Source organism: Mustela nivalis, assembly GCF_964662115.1.
Source record: "Mustela nivalis genome assembly, chromosome: 10".
Lineage (NCBI taxonomy): Eukaryota > Metazoa > Chordata > Mammalia > Carnivora > Mustelidae > Mustela > Mustela nivalis.
In genome coordinates this window covers 27,591,579-27,616,610 of record NC_139029.1, presented here as the reverse complement: position 1 = coordinate 27,616,610, position 25,032 = coordinate 27,591,579, and the positions used below count along the sequence as shown (strand labels likewise).

The 25,032-nt window shown below is 46.6% G+C and overlaps 1 protein-coding gene across 1 annotated transcript; it reads left to right on the top strand.

Moving 5' to 3' along the window:
* Positions 1 to 269: 269 nt before the first annotated feature.
* On the top strand, positions 270 to 23,936 carry GNL2 (G protein nucleolar 2). The gene is made up of 16 exons (XM_082686943.1): positions 270 to 499; positions 2,146 to 2,230; positions 3,185 to 3,279; positions 4,870 to 5,009; positions 7,825 to 8,009; positions 10,757 to 10,823; positions 11,672 to 11,830; positions 12,326 to 12,439; positions 15,642 to 15,770; positions 16,595 to 16,699; positions 17,476 to 17,634; positions 18,282 to 18,395; positions 21,554 to 22,011; positions 22,379 to 22,458; positions 23,021 to 23,106; positions 23,753 to 23,936. The coding sequence occupies exons 1-16, from the start codon at positions 436 to 438 to the stop codon at positions 23,903 to 23,905; spliced, it is 2,193 nt and encodes a 730-aa protein (XP_082543069.1). The 5' UTR covers positions 270 to 435; the 3' UTR covers positions 23,906 to 23,936.
* The last annotated feature ends 1,096 nt before the right edge of the window (positions 23,937 to 25,032 follow it).

Here is a 25,032-nt window from a genome sequence, read left to right as displayed (position 1 = left end):
GCTATATGGTCAGCACTTTTGGAAGGGCTATAGGACAACCTCAGGAGATAATCGAACTTAAGCTTGTGCTACTGATCTGGGAAGTGGGGGTGGACCCACTAGGAGCTCGGGGCAGCGCGTGCCGGGCACCTAGGCAGCCGCTGGGGAGGAGCAGCTTGGCGGTTGCTAGGCAGCGAAAGGGGCAGGGGCTTCACGCAGGGTGACCGCTCAGCGACGGGGACGGGGGCGGAGTCAGGAGAGCGGCGGCGCGCGCCGCGCGTTCGCAGGAAGTCGCTCAGGGGAAGCAAGGGGCGCGCGAGCGGAAGTGACGTCGCCCGCGCCCACGTGGTCAAGCGTGGTTCCTGAGGGTCGTTTACTGCAGGGCCTGGGAAGTTAGGAGTTCGTGTACTCGTCCAAGACCTGGCCTAGCGCTCCGGTTCCGGCCCCGTCGGCAAGATGGTGAAGCCCAAGTACAAAGGACGGAGCACCATCAACCCCTCCAAGGCCAGCACAAACCCTGGTACCGGCGGCGGGGCTCGCGGAGGGTGGAGCTTGGAGGAAGCTTGGTGGGGAGGGCTCGGAGGAGGTCAAGGGGGAAGGAGGGACACCCGGGCGGCGTTGCTTGGAGTGGCCTCGAGCCGAGCGGCTACTGGGGACGAGAAAGGAGAAGGTGGTTTTTTCATTCGGAGGCACTGAGGAGTGCTGTCGTCTTGAACGCTTCTCAGGGCCAGGTGCCAGGCACCCTGTCTAACGTCGGGAAAAGCGAACACTTAGGCCCGGCATCCTTGGGGCGCCTCCAGTTGTGCGGAGACTGGGAAGCTCTGCGTTGGAAGGGACAGGGATCTTGACCTCCTCTCCTGTTCCTCTCCCCCTCCCCCAGCGTATTTCAGTCTTGTATGATTACAGTTTTCCAGCTCGGGGAATTGTTAGCAGTAAATTAGGTAAACTCAGATTACAAGTAGGTCGACCCAGCTGGCGTTTTACACTTGACCACACTTGCCTGCCACTCTTGCTTGGACCATTTAAATGAGAAAGGGATCCTACTTTGGCTCTTGGGAGTCATCCCACCTGGTAAAGGGCACAGAAAACCCTACAGATAGATGACTAATGAACATTTCAATAAAGATGTTTTTAGAGATGTTTATGAGTTTTGCTGAGTTTGCACCTGCAGGATGAACAAGGTAGTCTTTGGGGGAGTCCTTTCTATTGGGTTTAGTTTCCAGAACTTTGTTTTAAAATATGGTTTAAAGTTTTTGAGGACTTGAACAAATCCCATGGAATGTTTTCTCTGGATTGCTGATAAATTATTCAGTTGGTGTAGACTGGAATCTTAGACTGTTAGACCCAAAAGGGCCCTGAGAAGTTACAATATAGGTGAAGAGGTGGGGCCAAAATTGGGAAGTGGCTCATCACGGTTGGCACACTTGGTGAGCAGTAGAAGCACCAGTGCTGGGATTTCAGCCTGTTTTCTACTGTATCACTTCAGGGGTAGACAGGTGACTTGAAGATAGCCCCAAAAGGAAAAGCTAGGCTAGTATCAGCATGCCTATTTGTCCTTCTCTTTCTCTCCAAGATGTAAGGCAAAAATCCCTACTTAGCTGTTGATTAAACTAAAACATTAGGAAATTAAGAAACTGGTACATAAGAAACACTTAAGTATCAAAATCGTGGTCTTGGTGGTGCCCTGCATGTAGCCGGCTCAGCTGAGACCCACAGTTAGAGCATAGATGGCGATCGAATGTTTTTGTTCAAATTCTCACTCTGCCATTAACTAGCTGTGTGATCGTGGGCAGGGTGCCTGACGCCTGTGCCTCAGTTTCTTAGCCTGCAGAATGAGGATAATGTATCTCTCTTTATAGGATTATTCCATGGATTACGTGAGGCGATGGCTGTAAATGTGGGTCCCACAGTACCACAGTTAATACTCAAAATGATTAACTCTTACCAAACACTGTCGTACTGAGGATCAAAGATTAGGTCAGCTTTGTCAGACCAGGTAGCGTCCAGTGATAAGAATTCTGTTGGAATGATATAGGGAGAGAGTAGACATTTTGCAGCAAAGTGGCAGCATGCCTACTTTGAGTGAATTAATTGGTGTGTTTGAGGCAGCGACCATACTTAAACTTGGTGATCAAATAGTTTGTGGTCTACTTCTGTCTTTCCTAGATCGAGTGCAGGGAGCAGGAGGCCAAAACATGAGGGACCGGGCCACAATCCGGCGCCTGAATATGTACCGGCAAAAGGAGCGCAGGTGAGTATTCCACACTGCCATCCTGTCCTTTCCTTCGTGCCTTGGATTCCTAGCTCAGACCTAATCCCCACCCCCTCTTCCCCCAGATAGGAATAGCATATTTTCATATATCGTCTTATGGGGGTGCTGTTAAGATAAATGGCGAATTTTCGGTTCAAGACGTGGGTAGCGGGTGGTGAAATAGTGATTGTGTCACAACACTGTACGACCAAAGGAGGTTTCATTCCTCAGCGGCCTCAGCCTCCACGGATAGCGCATTAAATCTCAAGTTAAATATCCCTCAAGTAGAAATCTGGTTTTCTTTAACAAAACATATAGGACTGTAGTTAGTGAGAGCAGCCAGAAAACTTGTTTTTTTAATGCGAAACTTTAGATCACAACATTGTGGCACTTGGAAACTCATCACAACTGTAAGTTCTGCTGAGGCAGCCTCTACCATGAGGACTTGCTGAGCCTGGCATTTTGCTGGCTGGTCTTAATTTGTTTGGTAATTAGATTCTTCATCCGTTCTGAAAGATGTGTCTAAAACACAAACGTCAATGAACTTAATCTGCCTTAGTCACCTACTCTTCTGTTTGTTTTAGAATTTTGAGTTCCAGCATAAATCACCCTCTACTTAAAATTCATTTAAACCAGTCTTCAAATAATTACCCAAAAAACTCAAGTATGTGGGTTTTTTTTAAGACAAATAAACAATAAACAGATTTTTAAACATCAGCATTATTTGTTATTCATCCAGCAGAAATCATTATGTGCTCTGTTGCAAGAGGTTAAATGACTTTTGAACAATCTGTTTCAAATGTAGAAGTACTTTTTGTTTACTGAAATCTGTGTTTCATGATCATTTAAAACCAAAAAAAGAAAAAAGTTCCTTTTGATGGAAAGGGTGTTCTGGAAACTTTGCTCTTGCCTTTCTTCTGTCATCAACCAGAATCTGTTACTTCCTCAATTTAGGAACAGTCGTGGCAAAGTGATTAAGCCTCTGCAGTATCAGTCAACAGTGGCTTCCGGCACAGTGGCGAGAGTGGAACCAAATATTAAGTGGTTTGGTGAGTATCGGCCTCTGTCACTTGTGCTCTATTGAACGTGTGCTGTATGGAAAAAGGTAGGCTTAAAAGGTGTCTAAAGGGCAGAAGTTTGGGGGTGAGTCGAACTGTCAAGGATTATATGAGAAAGGGCTGAGAAGTGCCCATGGTGGGAAGAGTGCTGAGAAAAGTAGTAGTAGTGGTGGATCCCATAAACAGGTTCTTTTTGTAGAGCGTTCATCATTGTTAATTGTAAGTGAACCCTCTAAAACAGATGAGCCCATCCTTTACATGTTAGTGACCAGCCTTCCCAGACCAGAGAATTCTCATCTTTGCCTTTCTGGTGGCCTGGAGAGCGTGGTTGTTTGAGAGTGGCCTTGCAGATAGGTTGGTAGCTTTAACTCGAAGTGTAAGTGCATTCGCTGGCCATTCCTTTGAAATGTTTCTTAATGGGGATTTGGACTGACAGTGGAAGGATCTCTTTTTGGTCTTTCCCAAGAATAACAGAATGGGATCAGGGCTTCTTTCTGGGAAACCCCATCCACACCTCAGTCTGGGCTTTCCCTTAGTCCCTGCGAGGTGCGCAGTCAGATGGTCAGACCCCATCATTGGCCCAGTGCTTGACCTCCATGGTTGGTGGCAGATGGCAGCTACCTCTCAGTGTGTCTTACATCTGTTGACAGGATACGCTCTAGGAATCTGCCACTCAGGAAAGTGTCAAAGAAAACTTTTAGAGAGATGTTTATCGTGGTGGCTGTATATGGTGACTAGGTCTAGGTTCAGGCTGTCTGAATGTGAATCCTAGTTCTGCCATTTCTGTGACTGGGGGCAAGTTACTATATCTCTCTGTTCACTGGTTTCCTATCTGTAAAATGAGGATTAAAAACAGTCTGTATCTTGGAACACTGCTGTGGGGATTACGTGGGCGAGCCCGTGTGTGGTGCTCAGGGCCGTGCACAGCGGGCCGTGAGCCCTGTGTCATCAGCGCATGCATCTTAGCCCTCATCACCTTGGGTTCTGTGTTTGTGCTGCAGCATGCTGTTCCGTTGCCTATGTGTTTCGGGCCCCCTCACTTACAAATTGTTCTCCAGGTAGTGTTACGTAGCTTTATTTGGTTTCCTTTGCATGGATTTATTGGCTAATTTAATAGTCCTTTCAAACCCTTATAACTGTAAATAGCAGCAGCGCGACCTGGGTTCTGGGCTTCAGGATTCTCTCCGTAGACTGATAGATCAGCTCTGGTTGGCTCCGGATTTCTTTGCCAGATGTAGCAGGAAGTGTCGAACATTTGTCAAATCTCCGTTCCATTCAGTGATGTTGATTTTTCGGTTTCATCCAGTCAGGAAATTGGGCTTGGAAAATTCTTGAAACCCTTTGTGTGTCCGGGTTGGTGGATTAGTTCATAGTCTATGAGTGCAGGAGAGGCAGTTTTTTTTGTTTTTATTTTTTCCCCCCTCTTTCAAGTTTGAAAACAGATACATGGGATGGGCGTAGCAGGTGTTTGGGTGAAGCCCGGCTCATTTGGAGTTTTGCTTTTCCCTGTGCCATTGGGAAGAAGGATACAGAAGCAAAAAGAAGTTCTTCATTAAAAGGCAACATTCTTCTGTAAAACAGGAAACACACGTGTGATTAAACAGTCATCATTACAAAAATTTCAAGAGGAAATGGGCACAGTTCTGAAGGACCCATACAAAGTTGTCATGAAGCAAAGCAAGTTGCCCATGTCTCTTCTCCATGATCGGATCCAGCCGCATGTAAGTTGGAGGATATCCCTGGCAATGGAATTTCTTAGGCACAGTTGATGCCAGTCCCTTTGGACCATCTTTGTCTTTCGTTCTTCCATAGAGAAGAGTGGCTTTGATGCAGTCCTAATAAGCTTTCCCTCTGTCGGGGTCTCACCTTAGTAGGAACCGCATCGTGTCAGGAAGGTGTGGTACCTTGTGGATCAGGGCCTTGGGAGTCAGGCCTGACTTAGTCTTTGCTCTCCCCTGACCTAGAGCCTTCATCGGTTTCTCCCTGAGCCTTCACTTCCGTGGCTGTAGAATCAAGAAAATCCGCCTCCTTGGGTGATCCGATGCAGATGAGGCATTTGGCGCATATAATGTGCACATAGCACACCGCCCGATAGCTAAATAGGCTGTGGCTATTATTAATACTAGTTGTATGGTTGTTTTTGGTTAGGCAAACTAGTTTAAGTGGTGACTCCAGCAGACTTCAGGGACATGTAGGGTCGGGATTGGGTTGTAGGAGGGAGGCCTTTGGTGCTGTGTACTTTCAGCTTCTGTGAGACCCTTGGAAGTCTTTCCGGCGAAGGAAAGGGTGCTGGTCAGATTGGTTCTTAATGATCGCTGGAGTTGAAGGACAGTAAGGACTGAGTCCAGCTTGAAGTGGAATGAGTTTCACACAGAACCAAAGAAATGGCCTAATGTTTGCACGTTTCTACTCGTATTGAATAACAGTTCCCAGAAATGTAGCCAGTGTATAAGCCTTGGTTCCAATGTAAGGAGGGGAAGGAAACATTGACATGCATACATGGATTAAACAGTTCAAAGAAAATTGTTTACTCGCAGAACAAAATAAAAACCGAGGCCTGGTTATTGCCTCAGGTTTTGTCAATTATGCTTTGTTTTATGACAGACGAGAAGAATGGCGCCTATTAGTGGAATGACTGTTTTCTTTCAGGGAAACACATGAGTGTAATTCATGAACCACAGACAAGTTGCTCATTTCCCTTGTTCTCTTTTGTCTGTTCTCCCTAAAGCCATCTTTTAACAAACTATTGAATCCTGTTTATGAGAAGAACTGAGAGGTTTTTTATTATGGATTTATTGCTTTGTTGCCCATCCCGGTTGTTCAGTGCTTCTAAAATTCAGACGGCAGTCGCTGGTCCGGAGTCCGTGGGGCCCACAGCTGCAGCGCTCAGCTGGGGTTTTGGTGCAGCTAGGTGCTCAGGGTAAGGGAGGAGCTTTGTGCTTTGGCCTTGAAAAACCTTCCCTATTTATTTTAGTGCGGTATCTACTACTGGTTATAAAACTTAATTCTCAGATGGCCACACAGGGCAGTCTAATCAGATACGCTTTAACTTTTAGCCCCGTGCACATTACAGTCACTGATTCTGTAGCAATACAGCAAAAATACTGTAACTGATTTGATTTGCATCCTTTATTGCCCTACTGCCTCTAACTGCGCGGCGCTTGTCAATGTACAGCTTTCCACGCACACGTCTTTGTGTCTACGGTGCTATGTGTGCTCTGTAGGTGACTTGTGAGATTTCCAAGGATAACTGTGATCGCAGTTTTCACGGCGACGTTAATATCTAGTTCCAGTGTGAAACCCAGCCTTCTGTTCGGGGATGTTCCCTTGTGGGAGGGTAGCGGGTAAAACTGAACTAAGAGATGGGTCAGAGAATCTGAAAAGGTGACTGTAGTGGGATGCTGGGTGGCTCATTGGTTAAGCGTCTGCCTTCGGCTCAGGTCATGATCACAAGTTCCTGGGATCAAGTTCCACATTGGGCTCCCAGCTCAGCAGAGAGCCTGCCTCTCCCTCTTCCTGCTTCTCTCCCTGCTTGTGCTCACTCGCTCTTTCTCTCTCTCTGACAAATAAATAAATAAGATCTTTTTAAAAAATTTTTTTAAAAAAAGTGACCATAGCTTAAGGATCTGGGAATCGGAGGGGGTAGGATCAAGGTCAGAAGCCACAGGGGAGGCTTCGTCATCCACATTTAGTAACTGGTGCTTACAGAGGAGCTTTGTACTGAGGGGCAGAGGCCTTTTTTTTTTTTGGAGGATATTCTCTGCCGGCTGTTAACATTCTGTTACGTGATAGATCCTAACTCAAACTTTGACTTTTATCCTGCTTCAAAAATTCCTATGCCCGTAACTCCTTTACAGGCACAGCAAGTTCTAGTTAGTATCAGGTTCCTTTTATCACATCTGAACTATTATTTTGGACTCTTGCTAGATGTTTTTCATCTGAAGACTTTCCATGTGCATTTAATAAAAACGTTACCTAAATTAGGGAAAATGTTATCTGAAACTAAAATGCATCTTACAAAACAAGCAATTCCTTTTAGCCATGAAAGAAATTAACTTCCAAGAAAAAGTTGGCATTTACAGTTGGTTTAAAAAAACACACAAATTTGAGTATGATTGTCCTTGACAAAATCTGTGAATTTGGCGAATTTTATGCACTTGTCTGAAAGCTCAAAAAAAAAGTCAGAAAAGATAAGTTAATATTCATCATTGTAGCCTTAATTACATTTGACTGCAGTTTATGATAAATGAAATAAAGCAGAGTTTTTGGCAAGTCTTACACAACTGTTCATACTTGCTTTGACTATTTATATTACTTTGTATTTCTCCAAGGAGTCTTCCAGAACTTCAGAATGGGGGAACAAGTGCTTTTGCGATTTCAGGCTGATTTGAAACTAGGTTGCATCCATGTTGTAGTTTTTGGTATGGGTTGAGCTTTGGAAAGATAAAAGAAGAAAACCTTTCCCGGGTTGTTTTTAACTTTTGCTTTTGCTCAGTGCCTTCCTTAGCTTTATGAATAATTATCTTTTCTCTTTAGAACTCAAAGGTGCACATTCTTGATACTGAAAGCTTTGAAACTACATTTGGCCCGAAGTCACAGAGGAAGCGACCAAACTTACTTGCTAGTGATATGCAGTCTCTTCTAGAAAATGCAACAATGTCCACTGAGAGCTATGATCAGGGCAAGGATCGTGACTTGGTCACTGAAGACACTGGTGTCAGGTACAGTTTGAACGTTCATACCACTCTCATTTTCTCTTCTGCAACAGAACATTGTCTTTACCTTTATTATACCTACATAAATACCAAGTTAAAGCTCAGTGCTTTAACTCCTTTTTTTTTTTTTTTTTTTTTTTAAGATTTTATTTATTTGACAGCATACAAAGCAGGGGGACTGGCAGAGGGAGAAGAGGAAGCCAGCCCCCCTGCTGAGCAGGGAGCCCAACACAGGGGTTGATCCCAGGACCCTGGCATCATGATCTGAGCCAAAGGCAGACACTTGACTGAGCCACCCAGGTGCCCTGGTGCTTTAATTCCTAGAAGGAGAGTGTTCTTCCCTTTGACTAGAAAAGTTTGTGAAGCTGGGGCCAGACGGAAAATAATTTGACGTGGCTGGTTTTTTCTATGTCTCTTTTTTCATTTCCAAAATAAAAAGAAACTTTTTTTCTTCATTATAACAGCAGTGAAGTCTAGGATAGACAATTTAGAATATAGGGTTAAATTAGAAATGCAGCACAAAGAAATTAAGAGCTCATAATCTCAGTGACCATATTATTGTTAAAATTGTGAATGTCAGGGCTTCCTTAAACAGAGACTCTAGACCATGGGGATTCACGGATGGCCTTTGAGTTTCCTTTGACCCTTTGAAGAGAACATGGAAAATGTATGTACATGCATAAAGGTCCCAGTGTTTTGTCGGTCTTATATTTGTTTTGGGGAGAGGGAGGAAAAGGATCAATAGCTTTGTTATATTCTCATAGGGGTACATACCCAAAAGAAGGTCAAGAATCAGTCACTGTTAGATATATTATTCTAGATCTTTTTTACATTCCGTGTTCATTTATAAATATCTTAAGACTGTATTTTAAGATTTTTTAAAAATTTATTTATTTGACAGAGATCACAAGTAAGCAAAGGCAGGCAGAGAGAGAGGAGGAAGCAGGCTTCCCGCAGAGCAGAGAGCCCGATGCAGGGCTCGATTCCAGGACCCCGGGATTATGACCCAAGCCTAAGGCAAGGGCCCTGAGCCACCCAGGGGCCCCTTAAGACTGTATTTTAACTTGCCCTTTATATTTTTAAAATATTTTATTTTAGTTTTTAAAAAATTTTGTTTATTTGAGAGAGAAAGGGTGAGAATGTGAGAGAGAGATGGAGATCATGAGCCTGGGGGGTGGGGCAGGTAGAGGGAGAAGCAGATTCCCCACAGAACAGGGAGTCCAGTGCAGGACTCAGTCCCAGGACCCTCGGATGGTGACCTGAGCTGAAAGTAGACGTTTAATGACTGAGCCACCCAGGCGCCCTTACATTTTATTTTAGATAAATATTTAGAAAAAAAATTTTTTTAAATTATTAACAGAAGATTTCCATGTCAGTACTTAATCGACAGTCCCACTGTAGAACATCTCTTTTCTTCCTTTGCTCATTTGTTTTGTTTCTGAAAATCCACACATGAGTGGCATCCTGTGGTATTTGTCTTTCTCTGAATGACTGATCTCACGTGGCATTATACTCTAGCTCCAGCCATGCTGTTGCAAATGGCGCGATTTCATTCCTTCTGGTGGCTCAGGGGTGTTCCGTCGTGTGTGTATATCGCAACTTCTTTATCCATTCATCCGTTGATGGCTGCTTGGGCATCCACCTGGCTATTGGCTACTGTAAATAATGCTGCTGTAAACATAGAGTTGTCCATATCTTTCCAAAATTGGTGCTTTTGTGTTCTTTGGGTGAGACCCAGGAGTGTAATTACTGGATCACATGGTATTCCTATTTTTAACTTTTTTATTATTATTTTTATTAGCATATAATGTATTATTTGTACCAGGGGCTCAGGTCTGTGATTCGTCAGTCTTAGACATTTCACAGCATTCCTCTTTTTAACTTTTTGAGGACCCTCTGTCTTGGTTTGCATTCCCACCAGCGGTGCATGAGGGTCCTTCTTTCTCCACGTCCTCGCCAACACCTGCTGTTTCTTGGGTCGCTGTTTTTTTTTTTTTTTTTAAGATTTTATTTATTTATTTGACAGAGATCACAAGTAGGCAGAGAGGCAGGCAGAGAGAGAGGGGGGAAGCAGGCTCCCCATTGAGCAGAGAGCCCGATGTGGGGCTCGATCCCAGGACCCTGGGGTCATGACCTGAGCCGAAGGCAGAGGCTTTAGCCCACTGAGCCACCCAGGTGCCCCTTGAGTCACTGTTTTTAAGTTAAGTCTTTCACTGTGGTGAACTGCATAAAGACTATACCAGTTCAGTCCCTTGGAAGCCTGCACTGCAGTGGCACTGGGCACATCCATCTGGGTATGCAGCCGTCACAGCTCCTTGTCTGCTTCCAGAACTGTTCCATGTCGTCCTGAGCCGAGAGTCTTCACCCCATAGACAGTAACTTCCTAGTGCTTGGCCGCCACCCTTCTGCGGTCTGTCTCTTAGCAGTTTGACTGCTCTGCTGAGAGGTACTCGGTCCTACATGCAGTCCCGCAGTCTCTGTTCTTTCATGACCAGAATGTCGCTGGGGCCATACAGGTTGTGGCCTGTGTCAGTACTGTGTTCTTCTTCATTGCCGAGTAACAGTCTGTTGTGTATACTGCACATTTTTAACCCATCCCTCCACTGATGGGCATTTGGCTTTTTCAGTGAAATTTGCTTTTGCCCCATCTCCAAGTAGTTTTGATGCCCTTTTCCTGCGGGGCATCGTCATGTCCTCCCTAAACATCCTTTTTGTAGGGTTCACTTGCTCACCTGGAGTGTTTTCTTATTTAGAAGTGAAGCCCAAGAAGAGATCTATAAGAAGGGACAGTCCAAAAGAATATGGGGTGAGCTTTACAAGGTAAGACTTTCAGTTCCTTCTTGTTGTGAGCTTCCTTTGGCTTTCATTATCTTATATGAGAAAACTGATCTTAATATATGGAAGCTCTCACAAATAAAGCACAAACTCTGCTCTTCATTCCATCCATCTTCCCCTCCAAAACCAGGACAGATGTGGCTAAGCACATGCTACCATTGTTCTGGATAACTGTGCTTTGCTTTTTTTTTTAATGATAATAAAAGCTATGTTCCATAGACTTTGGATTTATCATACATGGTTAGAGCTGCGTGGGGGGGGGGGGGGTTAAGTTACTTAGCCTTGTCATTTATAGATGAGAACACCCATCTAGAAAGGTTGAGTACCTTACCCAGCTCACCCCACTGGTTCGTGGAGGAGCCTTCGCGTGTCCCGAGTCCTGGTTCAGCTGGCTAAGTTTGATATCCGAGTACTCGAAATAATTCTTGGTCACTAAAAGTTTTCCAGCACAGTCTCATAATCCAACAGTAACCTAACAGGAAAGTATACCCTGAAGGTAAACTAAATGTTCTAGATTTTTGTAGAATACACAAAACCTGTGACAGTAGAAACTTTTAGAAGTTTAAGAAGTAAGTGACTTCATTCAATAATGAACAGTAGTTGTGAAGGTAGTATGGGTTACATCTAAGTTAGTTTTCCTCTTTGAAATTCTACAAGTTTCTCCTACTCACAGGATGGAGAAAGTTCCAATCATTGGGCACTGAGATTGGCCACAACCTATCCATGTTTTGAAGTTCTCACTGTTTTATTTTTCCCAGGTTCCTTTAAATGTCCTCCATCTCCCACTTCTCATCTCTACTAAAACAAATCCTTTTCGCTTCTTTGAATCGCAGGTGATAGATTCTTCAGATGTTGTAGTTCAAGTTCTTGACGCTAGAGATCCGATGGGTACCCGTTCCCCTCACATTGAGACTTACTTGAAGAAGGAAAAACCCTGGAAACACCTAATTTTTGTTCTTAACAAATGTGACCTTGTTCCAACCTGGGCGACAGTAAGTATGGCTGCTTATCCAGAATAGACTTGCAGAGGGAGGCCAAGCTCTCTGTCAATAAGGATGTTTTACTTCAAATGAGATCTGAGACCTTAAAGTACTGGACTTTTTGACCTAGTAGTCGTGGAAGCTTTCTCACTGGAAGCAAAACGAAAATGTGCTTCACCGACCGCAGGCAGAGTTAATGTTTTACTCGCTGATGGTTGGCGAAGGGATGGCTGCGGGACCCAACGGATGGGCGATATGGCCCCTTTGGGAGGAGAAGCTGCTGTAGCTGCTGGCCTGTTCCTCATTCTGTTAAATTAGTTGCGTTCAGTCTCGATGAAGGCGTTTTTGTAATTGTTCCATGTTTGTGAGACAAAAGAAAAAGCATTACTTGCCATTCTTTAAAAATAAAAAGTTTTCCTTAGCTCTGTATGTAAAAAACAGTGTGTAACTTAAGCTCTGAGTTTTCTTGGCTTACGAATAAACAAGTGTCTTGTCTTTGCCTTTTAGAAACGTTGGGTGGCTGTCCTCTCCCAGGATTACCCGACCCTTGCCTTCCACGCAAGTCTTACCAACCCCTTTGGCAAAGGAGCCTTTATTCAGCTTCTCCGGCAGTTTGGAAAGGTACTGGACCTGACCCGCCTCTCCTGGAGTGTGTAGCTGTGGGTCCATGGGAGACTTTCTCTTGCCAGTTGTGTTAGGTTACACACCTCAGTTCTGCCATCTTGGTAATGTAATAATAAGTATGTGTCTGAGAGACGGAAAAACTCCTTGAGCCTTGGGGTTATAAGGGATTGTGGAAAGTGTCTTCCAGCTCAGCCGTAGCCCCTACCTTTTACAAACATTGCTTCCCTTCCTGCAGTATCCCTGGCTCCTGATGGTCTGTCCTCTGCTTGAGAACGGCCCCTCCCCCACTCCCCTGTGTTCCCCATCCTGCTTTGCAAGGCCTGCAGTGCCTCCTCTGCCCTCAGGCCTGTGCAGTTTCTGAGCACCCCCCAGGTCCCCTGCTGATCCCTGGCCTGATGTCACTTTCTCTGGGAAGCCCTGCGGCCAGGTCACCCTCGCAGATGTTCTCAGAGCTTCCCATTCTGTACCTGCAGCTAGGTGTTGGCGTGTCTCATTCATTCTACCTGGCTTCAGACAAAGGATGCACATCCTCTGCCCCACCCTTCCCCAGTTCCTGGAAGCAGACACTTCAGCTCGTGGCTGTTAGTTACCTCCCTTATTTTCTTCCATATTTTTAGTACCTGCTTTTGATTCTATTTCTGATCTCCCCTACCCTGCACCCTCCCACTCCTCAGCACCTGCCATTTTGGACACTTGCTAAGTCTGTGCTGTGGAAAATGTGTATTAAGTTTCTTACAGCTGTCCTCTCCCCACACGTACTCCCCTCCCTCTGTTCTCTCTCTGTTGTTATATGTCATCTGGCTAGATGATCATTTCCTTCAGCGTGTACATTATTTTGACCTAGAGCATCAGTCACAGTCACCCACATGGTGCTGTGATTGTAATTTCTTTCTAATAGAACCTTCTGTCCTCTCTGGTGTTAATTAGCTCCTTGTCCTTTGTCACTAATGTGTCACCAAATCCGCTGGCAGAGTGGGAGCTTTGAGAGTGTTAGGGATCCTACCTTCCAGTCGGGACTGCTGCCCCCCGAGCTGGCTGCAGAGTTGTCCTTCTGGGATGTCCTTCACCATCATCCTCAGCATTCCTGTGGCTCTCTCCTGGGTTGGATACCTTGTTCAGTGGGATCAAGGGATCCAACAGGGGATCTTCTTTCTTGGTTTTTCTTCTAACTGGTTTACTTTTTCCTTTTAATGGAAGATATTTTCTAAAAGCTTCTTAAGAAGCTGAGCTTAGAAGGGTACCTTTTTTGAGACCTTGTGTTTTGAAAATACCTTTATTCTGTCTTCACACTGTTCTCCCTTGAATGCTGAGAGCACCACTGTGTTATCTTCTGGTGGCTTCTGGTGTGGCGTAGAGAAATCCGAGGCCATTCTGACGCCCAGTCTGTTGTGGCTGGGATCTCCGAAAAAGATTTCCGTTTTAAAGTTTTATAGTGATGTGGTTTTAGGTGAGTCACTGTCAGTGAGTTAGGCACTGGACAGAACTTTGTCTGATGTCCTGTATTATTTCTTAGGGATCACCCACCCTCTACCCCATCACCTATTCTTGTTCAGGAAATTGGTTTTATCACTTGGTTTAATTTCTGAATGTTTTTTGCTTTACTTTGGTGCCTTTGTGATGTTTTGTTATATATCATGGGAAGTTTCTCTGACTTAACCATTTAGCTGTTCTTTAGTAACATTTATTTTGCCTCTCACTTTTAAGCATTGGCCTGCCTCTCTTCTTGTGTCACAGATGAACTTTCATCTGTTTCTGAGAAGTGTAATGATATTGTATTTTGAAATTTTCCTTTCTTCCCGCATTGACTCTATTTCCTGCCAGTTTTTTTGTGTTTTTTCTGTCTTTTGTTCTAGTCACAGTTTAAATTTCTGGTTGTTTTTTACTTTTTGTTCATATATAAAGGTGAGCCACTAAAAACCCAATGGAAGTTTTATTTGTTTGGGGGTGGGGGGGTGACTATTGATAATAGACTTCACTGTAGGGTAACTAGGCAGAAACCCAGTATTTTGTTGGAGGGCACCCTCGGTGTCAGTGTCTGTAGGTCTTTACTCCTGGATCTGACTGAGAGGTTCTCTGTAAAGGAGTGTTCTAGTCTCGACTCAGGGATGTATAAGCTTGACTGCCGGGGTTTCGGGAACTCAGCAGGAGGAAGGACGTCGATACTTAGTCACACTGGGAATGCTCGCCTTTAGCTGCTGTTATCCCTAAACATAGGTTCCCATTTAGGTTCCCATCTAAAATTGAAAGATATTTTCAGAGATGCATGCAGGGTTTCCAAAAAAAATCCATATCTGGAAAGGCAGTGGTGCAGAGAAGCTGGGTGCCTGTGCTGGGGGAGGGAGAGGTAGAGTGGTGTCCCTGCTCCGCGGACTTCTCACTGGTCTTGATTTCAGAGCCCCTGAGCGGTAGCTGTCTTGCCAGTTCCTGAGGGCATTTGTGATTCTTTGGCAATATTTTTGCTGGGCTTTTAGTTTTCCTACCTTAGCTTTCATCTTTGTAGTGGGCCAAGTCAGATACTACTTTCTAGCCGCTAGTATTTTGCTAACATTGTCTGTTTGTTTTTATTGTCTCATTTCCAATTCATTCTTTGGTTTTATATGCCTGGTTCCATGGGTTCCCGTGTATTCATTCTCACTGCTGTCCTCGTAGTGGAGTCTGCGGAGGGCGTGAGGCCAGTGTGGACGTTCAGTCCGCCATCTTTAATCGGAAGCCCTCAGCCGGTTGCAGGCTTGTTGAGCTCTGGTCTCCTTGAGACTCTCATCGAATGGTCTAACTTCTGCGGTTGCTTTTTTTTTCCTTCTGTCATTTGTTTTTGGCAATGAAAATGCAAAATGTATTGTGCAGAGAAAAGGAGGGATGGGTCTTGGGATTGCCAGTTGGTGTTATCTGTGGATGGTGTTAAACTGATGACTAACAAGTTCTTTCTCCCTTTGATTTTCGACCTACATACTTTCAGCCTTAAAACATTGAAGAACAATAGCACATTGACAATTGAGGAAATGAGTCACATCTGATTGATTCATAAGTGTGTGTATGTGCAGCCCACTCAGATGACATAGTTGGTGTGTGTCTAGGCTTTAGATCAAGTTCTAGTGACACTTTTGCCCTGTGTTCTTTGTTTCATGAGCAAAGTAACACAACCTATTTTTCCCAGGGTTGTTCATGACCGTGTATATGTGGTATGTATTCTCTTTAACAGCTACACACTGACAAGAAGCAGATCAGTGTCGGGTTCATTGGCTATCCAAATGTTGGCAAGAGCTCTGTGATAAACACATTGCGCTCCAAGAAAGTTTGCAATGTGGCCCCTATTGCAGGTGAAACAAAGGTACGTCTGGCTCAAGAGGGCCTTATTTATGTCTCCATATTTTATTTTTACAGAGGGTGGTTGTTTAGGTCATGGAGATATATATCTACTTCTCTTGAATGAAAGCCACCATTGAGAGTTTAGTCTCTATGTGATGGTTTGGAGTCTACCAGAGTTGTCTCTACCCATTTGGGTAAGACTGAGAGTACTTTGTATGGCACTGTGTGCCTTTGCCATTCATTTTAAGTCTGTTTTATTTATTTTTTATTTTTTAAAGATTTCATTAATTTGACAGAGATCACAAATAGGCAGAGAGGCAGGCAGAGAGAGAGGGGGAAGCAGGCTCCCCACGGAGCAGAGAGCCTGATGCAGGGCTTGATCACAGGATCCTGAGATCATGATTGAGCTGAAGGCAGAGGCTTTAACCCACTGAGCCACCCAGGTGCCCCTTTAAGTCTGTTTTAAATTGTTACTCCAGCCTTTCTTTGGCAAACAAAACTAACCCAAGAATATTGGTGCCTGGGTTATGAAAGAAAACTCAGTGTTACAGTAGATTCTGGCAGTTGGGGACAGACCCTAAAGCACAGAGTGTTTGGGGAGCAGCATGAGTTCTGCTGAAAGCAAGAGGAATCAGACAGTATTAATCTTCGAAGAGTACTTGGAAAAATTAGGGAAAGGTTGATTCGGTATTGATCGGCCTTACTTTTGGACTCTTTGCCGGTGGCAACGGTAGTTGATACTTTGTGGAAGTGCCTCATGAGTGGCCCAAGTAGAGGAGAGCCTTTGTAGCTTTGTGAGATCAGACTGAGGGTTTGACCCAGGGGTCTCTGGCTTTCTGCCTTCAGGTCTGGCAGTACATCACCTTGATGCGTCGGATATTCCTTATCGACTGTCCAGGTGTGGTTTACCCCTCCGAAGACTCGGAGACAGACATTGTGCTGAAAGGAGTGGTGAGTACTTTTGGTCCTGACAGGCTCTTTGTTTGCTCTTTGTGGGGAGCCGTGGGGCTGCGGGGGGACCTTGGATACCTTTGCGTTTCACTCATGGGGGAGGCTGTTCGGGGTCCGCCCGTCTGAACAGACTTCAGGAACACGACACTCAGCAGGGCGGCCTCTCCATTCCGCTGTAGCCTGCTTGGGGAGTCTGGAGCCGCGGGCAGATCTGCTCAATGTCATCCCACAAAAGAGTTTGTAGTTTCCACGCGGGATCCAGAGGGAAGCAGGGCCTGTTTATGTTTAGTGATCATTCATCTTCGAGGGTTTATGGGCTGAGTCATTTTGGAACTCAAGTGTTTCCTCACTTGTTTCTGAATATGACCAAAACCTTTAAACGGCTTCACTTAACCTTAGCCAGGGCTGCTGGCCATACATCCTGAGCACATTCCTCCCCTCTCTCCTTAAACTATCGAATTCTCTCTGTGTCCTGGCATTGGCAGGCTTTTCGCCATTTCTGCAAGTGAGTAGCATGAGACGGTCCAACTTGAAACTGCTTGCAGAACCACACAGTGTGTGGTGAGCAGGGATCAGCACCGAGTCCTAGGCTCTGTGGTGGTGGCCGGCGTGCAGGGACCTTCCAGCTGACCGTGGCTGGCCACTTCGGAGACCGGCCCTGCCAGGGTCCACTTGCACAACGGTGTTGAAATCTATTTTCAGATATTGTTACAAATGTGAACTTCACTGCTTCCATATAAAGTCTATAAGGCTGGAATTTTCCTGTTAATATCTAGGTTCAAGTTGAAAAAATAAAGACTCCCGAAGACCACATCAGTGCTGTACTTGAACGAGCGAAGCCAGAATACATCAGCAAGACCTACAAGATTGATTCTTGGGAGAATGCTGAGGACTTTCTTGAGAAGCTGGCGTTCCGGACTGGGAAGTTACTGAAGGTGAGTGAGGGTCTGTGCAAATGCAGACCAGGACATATGGCAGGGTGGGGAGGTCGGGGCGGGGGGGTGCGGCGGGGGCAGGGGGTGGTGTGGGGGGTAATGGGCTTTCTTTTGTTTTGTGGTTTTGTTTTGTTTTGGGTTTTTTTTTTTGTTTTAAAGATTTTATTTTTAAATGGGCCTTCTTTTATTTTTTTGTTTTGTTTTAGAGATTTTATTTTTAAGTAATCTACACCCAGTATGGGACTTAAGCTCACAAGCCTGAGACCAGGAGTCTCATGCTCCACTAACTGAGCCAGCCAGGCTCTGCTGGACGTTTTTTGTTGTGAACAGTACGGAACTTGGCAAGCAGATGGTGATGAATAACTGGGGCGGCTGCATCTCACGCTGGGAGATGGATTTGTTCTTGATTTTTTTTTTTTTTTTTAAGATTATTTATTTATTTGACAGAGATCACAAGTAGGCAGAGAGGCAGGCAAAGAGAGTACGGGAAGCAGGCTCCCTGGTGCTGCGCTGAGAGCCTGATGTGGGGCTCCATCCCAGGACCCTGGGATCATGACCGGAGCCGAAGACAGAGGCTTTAACCCACTGAGCCACCCAGGCGCCCCTTGTTCTTGAATTTAACCGGCAGTCTTCCTGTGACATTTCAGGGTGGAGAGCCGGACTTGCAGACTGTGGGCAAGATGGTTCTCAATGACTGGCAGAGGGGCCGGATTCCTTTCTTTGTCAAGCCGCCTAATGCAGAGCCCCCTGCGGCCTCCCAGGTAAGAGACCAGGGTGGGCCTGCCTTCTGGAAAGTGTGGTTACTGACCTAGGCGTAGTGCCTTTGATTGCCTTCCGTTATGAATCACCTGTTTTCTCTGGGGCATTCCCCTCTACTGTCTCCCATCCCATAGAGCTGTCGTTATGACCTTCTTGGGGTGGGGGTGGCATTTGGAAACTAGAAAGTAGATTTGTGATAGAAGACCAAGTCTGAATACCAGTCTTTAGGGCCTAGAACAAAGAGGGCTCTGCCTGTAAGTGCTCTTCCGATCCTGTGTATTTCCTTATTCATGAGGAGCAGAGGCATTTCCAGGATTGGCTTTACATTTATCTGTTAGGCCCAGCCATGTGCCTGGCACAGGGAATATAAGAATAAATAACAGTCGGGGCGCCTGGGTGGCTCAGTGGTTTGGGCTGCTGCCTTCGGCTCGGGTCATGATCTCAGGGTCCTGGGATCGAGCCCTGCATCGGGCTCTCTGCTCCGCAGGAAGCCTGCTTCTCTCTCTCTCTCTCTCTGCCTGCCTCTCTGCCTACTTGTGATCTCTGTCTGTCAAATAAATAAATAAAATCTTTAAAAAAAAAAAAAAAAAAAAAGAATAAATAACAGTCATTGCCCTCAGGGAGCTCGTGCTCGGGTGGGAAAGGAGAGTGGTACAGTTTGTAGCCAGGGAAAGAAGCCTTAGATTTCGGGCTTCTGGGCTGGACTGAGAAGCTTCCCTTCTGTTGCGTTTCCTTCTCCCTGGCAGTGGACTGCCGCAAGGCTCCAGCTGTGGCCCTTTGCTTTTCTATTTCTAGGCTCTTTTTCAGAGCTCTGCTAAGCCTTTGGAAGAGGTGGCTTTAGTTTCGCTTCCGTGCTGGTGTTCGGTTTCGTGTCATCCTGGTTCCCTCTTACCTGAACTCTGTTCCCAGAGTTTCAATTATCAGCTAGAAACTTTCGGTTGAATATATTTTCCAGCATTTCAGAATCGACGTACCTGCAATATATGTTAACTTCTCTCCCTCTCCCCGCTGAACCCCCCCCCCCCAAACAACCAAAAAAGCCAAAACCTGGTCCTCTCCCATCTTCTTGGTTTGTTAAGTCGTTGGCTGGTTGAGTCGTTCCAGTAGCACCAGCGTGCGGAGGATGTCCTCTGTGCTCCGTACTCCGCTGGGCGCTGGCGGTGTTGCAGTGGAAGCAGACGGGTTCCCACCTCATGCCCTTCCATATCTCTGGGCACTCTGATACCCATACCAGCTCTGCAACTCTCTGACTCCAGTTGAATATCCAGTAATTCAGTTCAGTTCTGACACTTGCTCCAAGAGTTAGCACAGACCTACAGGTTAAGGGTTTAGTCCCACAAAGCAGCCCCCACTTCAGAGGCCAGCTGCAGGTGGGGTTCTCAGGCTGCCCACGCTTCTGCCCAGCCAGCTACAAATTCAGAGCTTCTCAGGTTTGATGATTTGCTAAAACGACTCCTAGAACTCAGAAAATGGTTTATGATGGCCACCTTGTTATAGAGGATATAGCTCAGGAATAGCCGAATGGAAGAGATGCCTAGGGCCAGGTGTCGGGTTGTGGGTGGCATAGAGTTCCTGTGCCCTTTCTGGGGCTGGTGTGCTCCTGGCACATCAGTACATTCGACCCAGAAGCTCCCCAGACCTTACCCTCAGGGTTTCCCACGGACGTTCCATTATATTGGCCATCGGTGATCGAACTCCTGTCTCTCACCCTCTCATCAGGTGCTTGGGCCTTTTGGTGACCAGCCCCCATTCTGAAGAGAGCCCCCCCCCCCCCCCCCCCCGCGAGCATGTCATCAGCATAAACTCCTGCGTGGTGGAAAGGGGCTTTTTAGGAAGAATGGCAGGCACCCTTTTTTTACTCAGGGGATACTAAGAGGTTTCGAGCTCTTATGCCAAAATCAAACATACATTCTGATACTATAGACAGACAGACAGACAGTAAACAGATAAATAGAAAAATGTCAGGAAGCACTGCTGACTGTGAGGAAGACAAAACCAGGGTCGGGGCGTGGGAGACAGAGGAGTGTTCTTGTACGTGGGGTGGGCGAGGGTGGCCTCTGAGGAAGTGGCATTTTGGCAGAGATCTTAATGGTGGGAGGCAGGAGCCGAGCAGCTGTCTTGTTGGGAGAAGGGACTGGCCGAAGGTGGGGCCTGCCTGCTGTGATCCACGTGTGGAGAGGACGTCATGGGGCTGGACCGCAGCGGCACGAGGCACAAGGGACTCGCAGTGGGGAGGGTGTCATGGTAGGAAGGAGGTGTGGCAGGGTCTCTTGTCACCCTGTGTGCACATCATAGGGTTATCTTGAGCGCTTCCTCCATGTCTCCATGTCTGGTCGTTGAGTTTTAGATCATTATTTCCCCCAGTCTGCGATTTTCTTCTTTTTTTTCTCTTGATAGTGGCTGAAGCTCTTTCAGAATCTAAAAACTAAAAACTTAGCGTCAGGAACAGGTATAAAAATGTACCTACAAATTTTGTATACAATTTCCTGAATGTTCTGGATTCCTGACTTATTTTGAGCACTTGTTGTGCAACCACTCTTGCCTTCGGAAAATCCCTGAAGGTTCGTGAATCTCTGTTGCAAGGATAAAATGATACCACCAATGCGAGGCGCCAGGATAAAGCCTGCCACACACTTCTTCTTTGCCTCAGAGAGGCGGCTTATTTCCCTGTCCCCCAGCTCGCCTCCTCATGGTCTCTCGTCACCAGCTTCCCTTCTCTTGGTCATCACACCTTTCCTCTGGGGGCTTCCCCTGCACCCCACCGCTTAGCAGTCTGCTTTCTGTCTGGGGCACTTGTGTGTGCTTGCCTTGGGTGTGCCTGTCTCCACAGCCCCAGTCCTTCCCCTCCTCGGGGAGGGTGGAGGGAGGCAGACGCTCTGCGAGACATGGCGGATGGTCTGAGTGGTTCGATAACTCACAGTGGGCTCATCCTTTGGAACCGCAGCTGAAGGCCTCGGAGCTGAGTCGTGGCTTCTGGGTGTAATGGAGCTTGGCCTGTGGTAGATGAACAACGGGATTCCAGTGGGCGGGTTTTCAGTTCTTTCCCTTAGTGCCGAGAAGAGGACTGCGTCCTTCAAGAGCAGGCTGTCAGTTCGGAAATGGTTTTTATTTTCTGATCCCATTTCTCTCCCTCGCCTGTCCCCCTTTTTGGACTGAATAGCTCCCGTCCTCCTCATCTTTGGAAGTTGCCACAGAAACCAGCCAGAAGGACGCTGAAGAGGAAGTCACTGCAACTGTAGGGGAAGCCTCAGAGCCTGTCACTGAGAAGGAAAACGAGAACAGTCGCTGTGACACAGACTCAGAAATGCAGCAGATTCTGGCACGGGTTCGGCAGAATTTCGGCAAAATCAATGTCGTGCCTCAGTTTTCCGGGGATGACCTGGTCCCTTTGGAGATGTCCGATATCGATGAAGAGCTTGAGAGCTTTTCCGGAGAGGAGGACGAGGAGGAGGAGGAACAGGAGCAACCGGAAGACGAGGAAGAGGAGTCTGGCCCGGAGTTCCAGGGAGAACACGTGGGAAATGACACCAAGGCCGTTATTAGAGCGCTGGATGAAAAGATTGCTAAATATCAGAAGTTTTTAAACAAAGCCAAAGCTAAGAAGTTTTCCGCAGTCAGGTAGTATCCTCGTCTTCTCACAAATTGTAGTTTGCTCATTCCTTTCTGAGATGCTTGCCACGAGGACTGGAGCAGTATTTTTATGGGAGGTGGAAAGGAATTAGTGCCGTTTTTTAAAAATGTGGTTTGTCCATTTATGAGAGGGAGCTCCCTGAACTGTGAGTGGCTTAAGTCCGCCTCTGCTGAAGGCCCAGGGAGCTGCTGGAACTGTGGGGCTTCACCGCCTGCCGGTGGGCTGTGGTGGCAACCATGGGAAGGAGGGTGGCTTTTTGCAGGCTTCGGGGTGGTCCCTGCCCCCGGGTTGGCACATGATTTGGCAACTGAGGGGAGTGATGGGCAGCTATGTTACTTGGCTTTTCTCTTGCAGAATATCCAAGGGACTAAGTGAAAAGGTTTTTGCAAAATCTGAAGAACAAAGAGCAGCTGAAGAGGTTGCAGAAGACACAGGTAAAGTTAAATTCATCAAACCGCTTGGGTGCGGTGTGCACCCGGTGGGACTGTGGGACGTGTGACTTTCATCTCGACACTTGGGGGATTATGGTGTTTGTCATTATGGGCAGGTGACCCTGTTCTGTATACTGTTTGTTGTACAGCTTGGGTTTATTCGCTTTTCATTCTGCATATTTCTTGGGATTAATTCAGGAGGCTTCCTGTAAAAAGAGACCAGTAGTAACCTTACAGTCTAGGTGTGAGTCAGCCAGATTTTTTTTGTGGGAGGCAGGATGGGTCAGCTATCTGTTCTTTACTCCATTGGACTCACAGCTTCTATGTGAAAATGTGTTTCTGTGGCATAAATGCAAACCCCGGTATGGCCTGCAGGGGTCCCCTTGGCTTGGCGCCCTCCCAGCCTCATCCTGCTTTTGCCTCGCACCATGCCCGCCACACTCCATGCACACTGGCCTTCTTCCTCCAGCACAATCAAGCTCATTCTCATGTTAGCATTCACAGACCGAGTTTTGAATAGAAAATCCCTGATTCTTTTCTGTATGTTCATGTGTCACGTTTCTAGCACCTACCAAAAAGGGAAAGAAAAGGAAGGCACAGAGGGAAGAGGACCGTTCAAATAAGACTCGCAGAATGCTTACATCTAAGGAAGTAAGTGGTTTTGGTCTTAAATGTCACCCAGGAAGTAAAGAGGAACAATCCATTTCCTAAGAGACATGCTTTCCAGAATTGAATTTTCAGAACCCCAGTCCTAAGCGACCTAGTTGCGATTAGTTCAGTAGGATTAAGAGTTGGCCTAGTGGATGAAGGTCCTTGAGTTCTCGATCACTGCCCTCAGACAGGTGGGCTCCCCTCTAGAAGGGTCCGCTGGTTTTCTTTGGTGAGCAGAGCTGTTTTGGCAGACAGATTCCTGCCCACAGCTCTGTTACTGGGCTTATCAGAGCTGGGGTGGCCTCTCCGGGGAATGAAGAGCTTGTTACTAGAAGTGTTCACCCTTAGAAGACCACTTGTCAGGGGTGTGGTAGAAAAGATTCCAGCATGGAGGACGGTTGGACCAAACACCCATCTAGAACATGGCACGGTCACGAGTTACTGTGCAAGAGCACACTTGGGTCTGTGAGGGGAGCCCTTCCTTGTTACTAGCACTGCTTCTGGTACTTGGGGGAGCAGCATAGGAAGGGAGCACAGAGAAACAGAGGGGCTCTTCTGGGACTTTTCTACGATTGACTGGGTTTGTTGTTTATTTATTTATTTTTTTGGTCATTTTGGTTTTCTTCTTTCTTGCCATTGTTTATAGCGGAGGCGAGCGGCACGGCAGCAGCAGTCCAAGAAAGTTGGTGTACGCTACTATGAAACACACAACGTGAAAAATAGGAACAGGAACAAAAAGAAGATCAATGACTCAGACGGACAGAAACACAAACACAAAAAATTCAAACATAAGCAGTAACATTTTAAAAGTTTATTAAATTATACAAAAATATGCAATTAGAAACTGTGTTCTCTTCATGCCCAGTTGGCATTTCTAAGGCCCTGATGTATTCTGAGGTTTGACAGTTGAAACCCTTCAGCAGTGCTGTTAAAAGAAAGTCCCTGCAACCCCAAGGCTTTAGGTGGTGGGGTCCAGGGGCACTTCTGACACCTCCACGAGCCCTCTTAGTTCCCCCAGAGCGTTAACGTGGCATGCAGGTCTCTGACAGAAACAGGGATGAGGTCTACAGCATGGAAAAGGTGGTATTTCTGTCATACCGGCAATTAGTTTGAAACAGAAATGTGAAAACAAAATCTCAAGGATGTAGTGTACATGGCCCAGACTTTAAAATAGGAGGGGAAAATGCCACTCGAGCTGTCCCTGAGTCGTGGTGAGGACATAGGTGCTTCACTGCCAAGGACTCTCGTGTCTAGCCATCTCAGCGAGCGGAGCTCTTGCCCACGAAAATGGCAGCCCACAGGTGATTGTAGTGGTGCCTTAGACTGCCCGAGGACATGTGGACAGGGGTAAAAGCTGGCTTCTGATCTTAGAGGAGAGGGGCAGGCTTGACTTGGAACACAGCTCTTCTTGTCAGACTGCCCTTCCAGGGAGCCTTGGAGCCTTAAGAGGGATGATGTTGGGTCAGAGGTCTGCTACAGAGGGTCCCTCCTGGCCCCTGAGGGCAGTACTGAGCCACTGGAGGCAGCATAGCCCAGTGGACACACTCGTGCCCTCCTAAGTGTGTTCCTCGTGCAATCTGCATCTGCAGGAAGGAGGGCAGTCCCTCCTCTTGCTGCGCTAGCCCACTCCGGGCTGCCCTGAACGAGAGATCTGTGTTGCTCACGTACTGTACTGCCTATGGAACCAGGAGCAACCCTGGGCCTCTGAACTCCGGGTTGAACTTGGGAGGAGCAGTAAAATGCAGTCTCCAGGCCGCAGCCTCCTCATGAGTAATTAGACCTGCGTGTGAGGTTTGGGTGCCTCTCCAGGCTAGCTAGAGGGCTGTAGGGTTGCGGTGTGATTCCCTGCCGAGTAAGGTGAACAAAGGAACTCAGGGCTGCTGAGATGCAGGCAGCTCATGACATCGTGGCTTGTGTTTCTTTCCC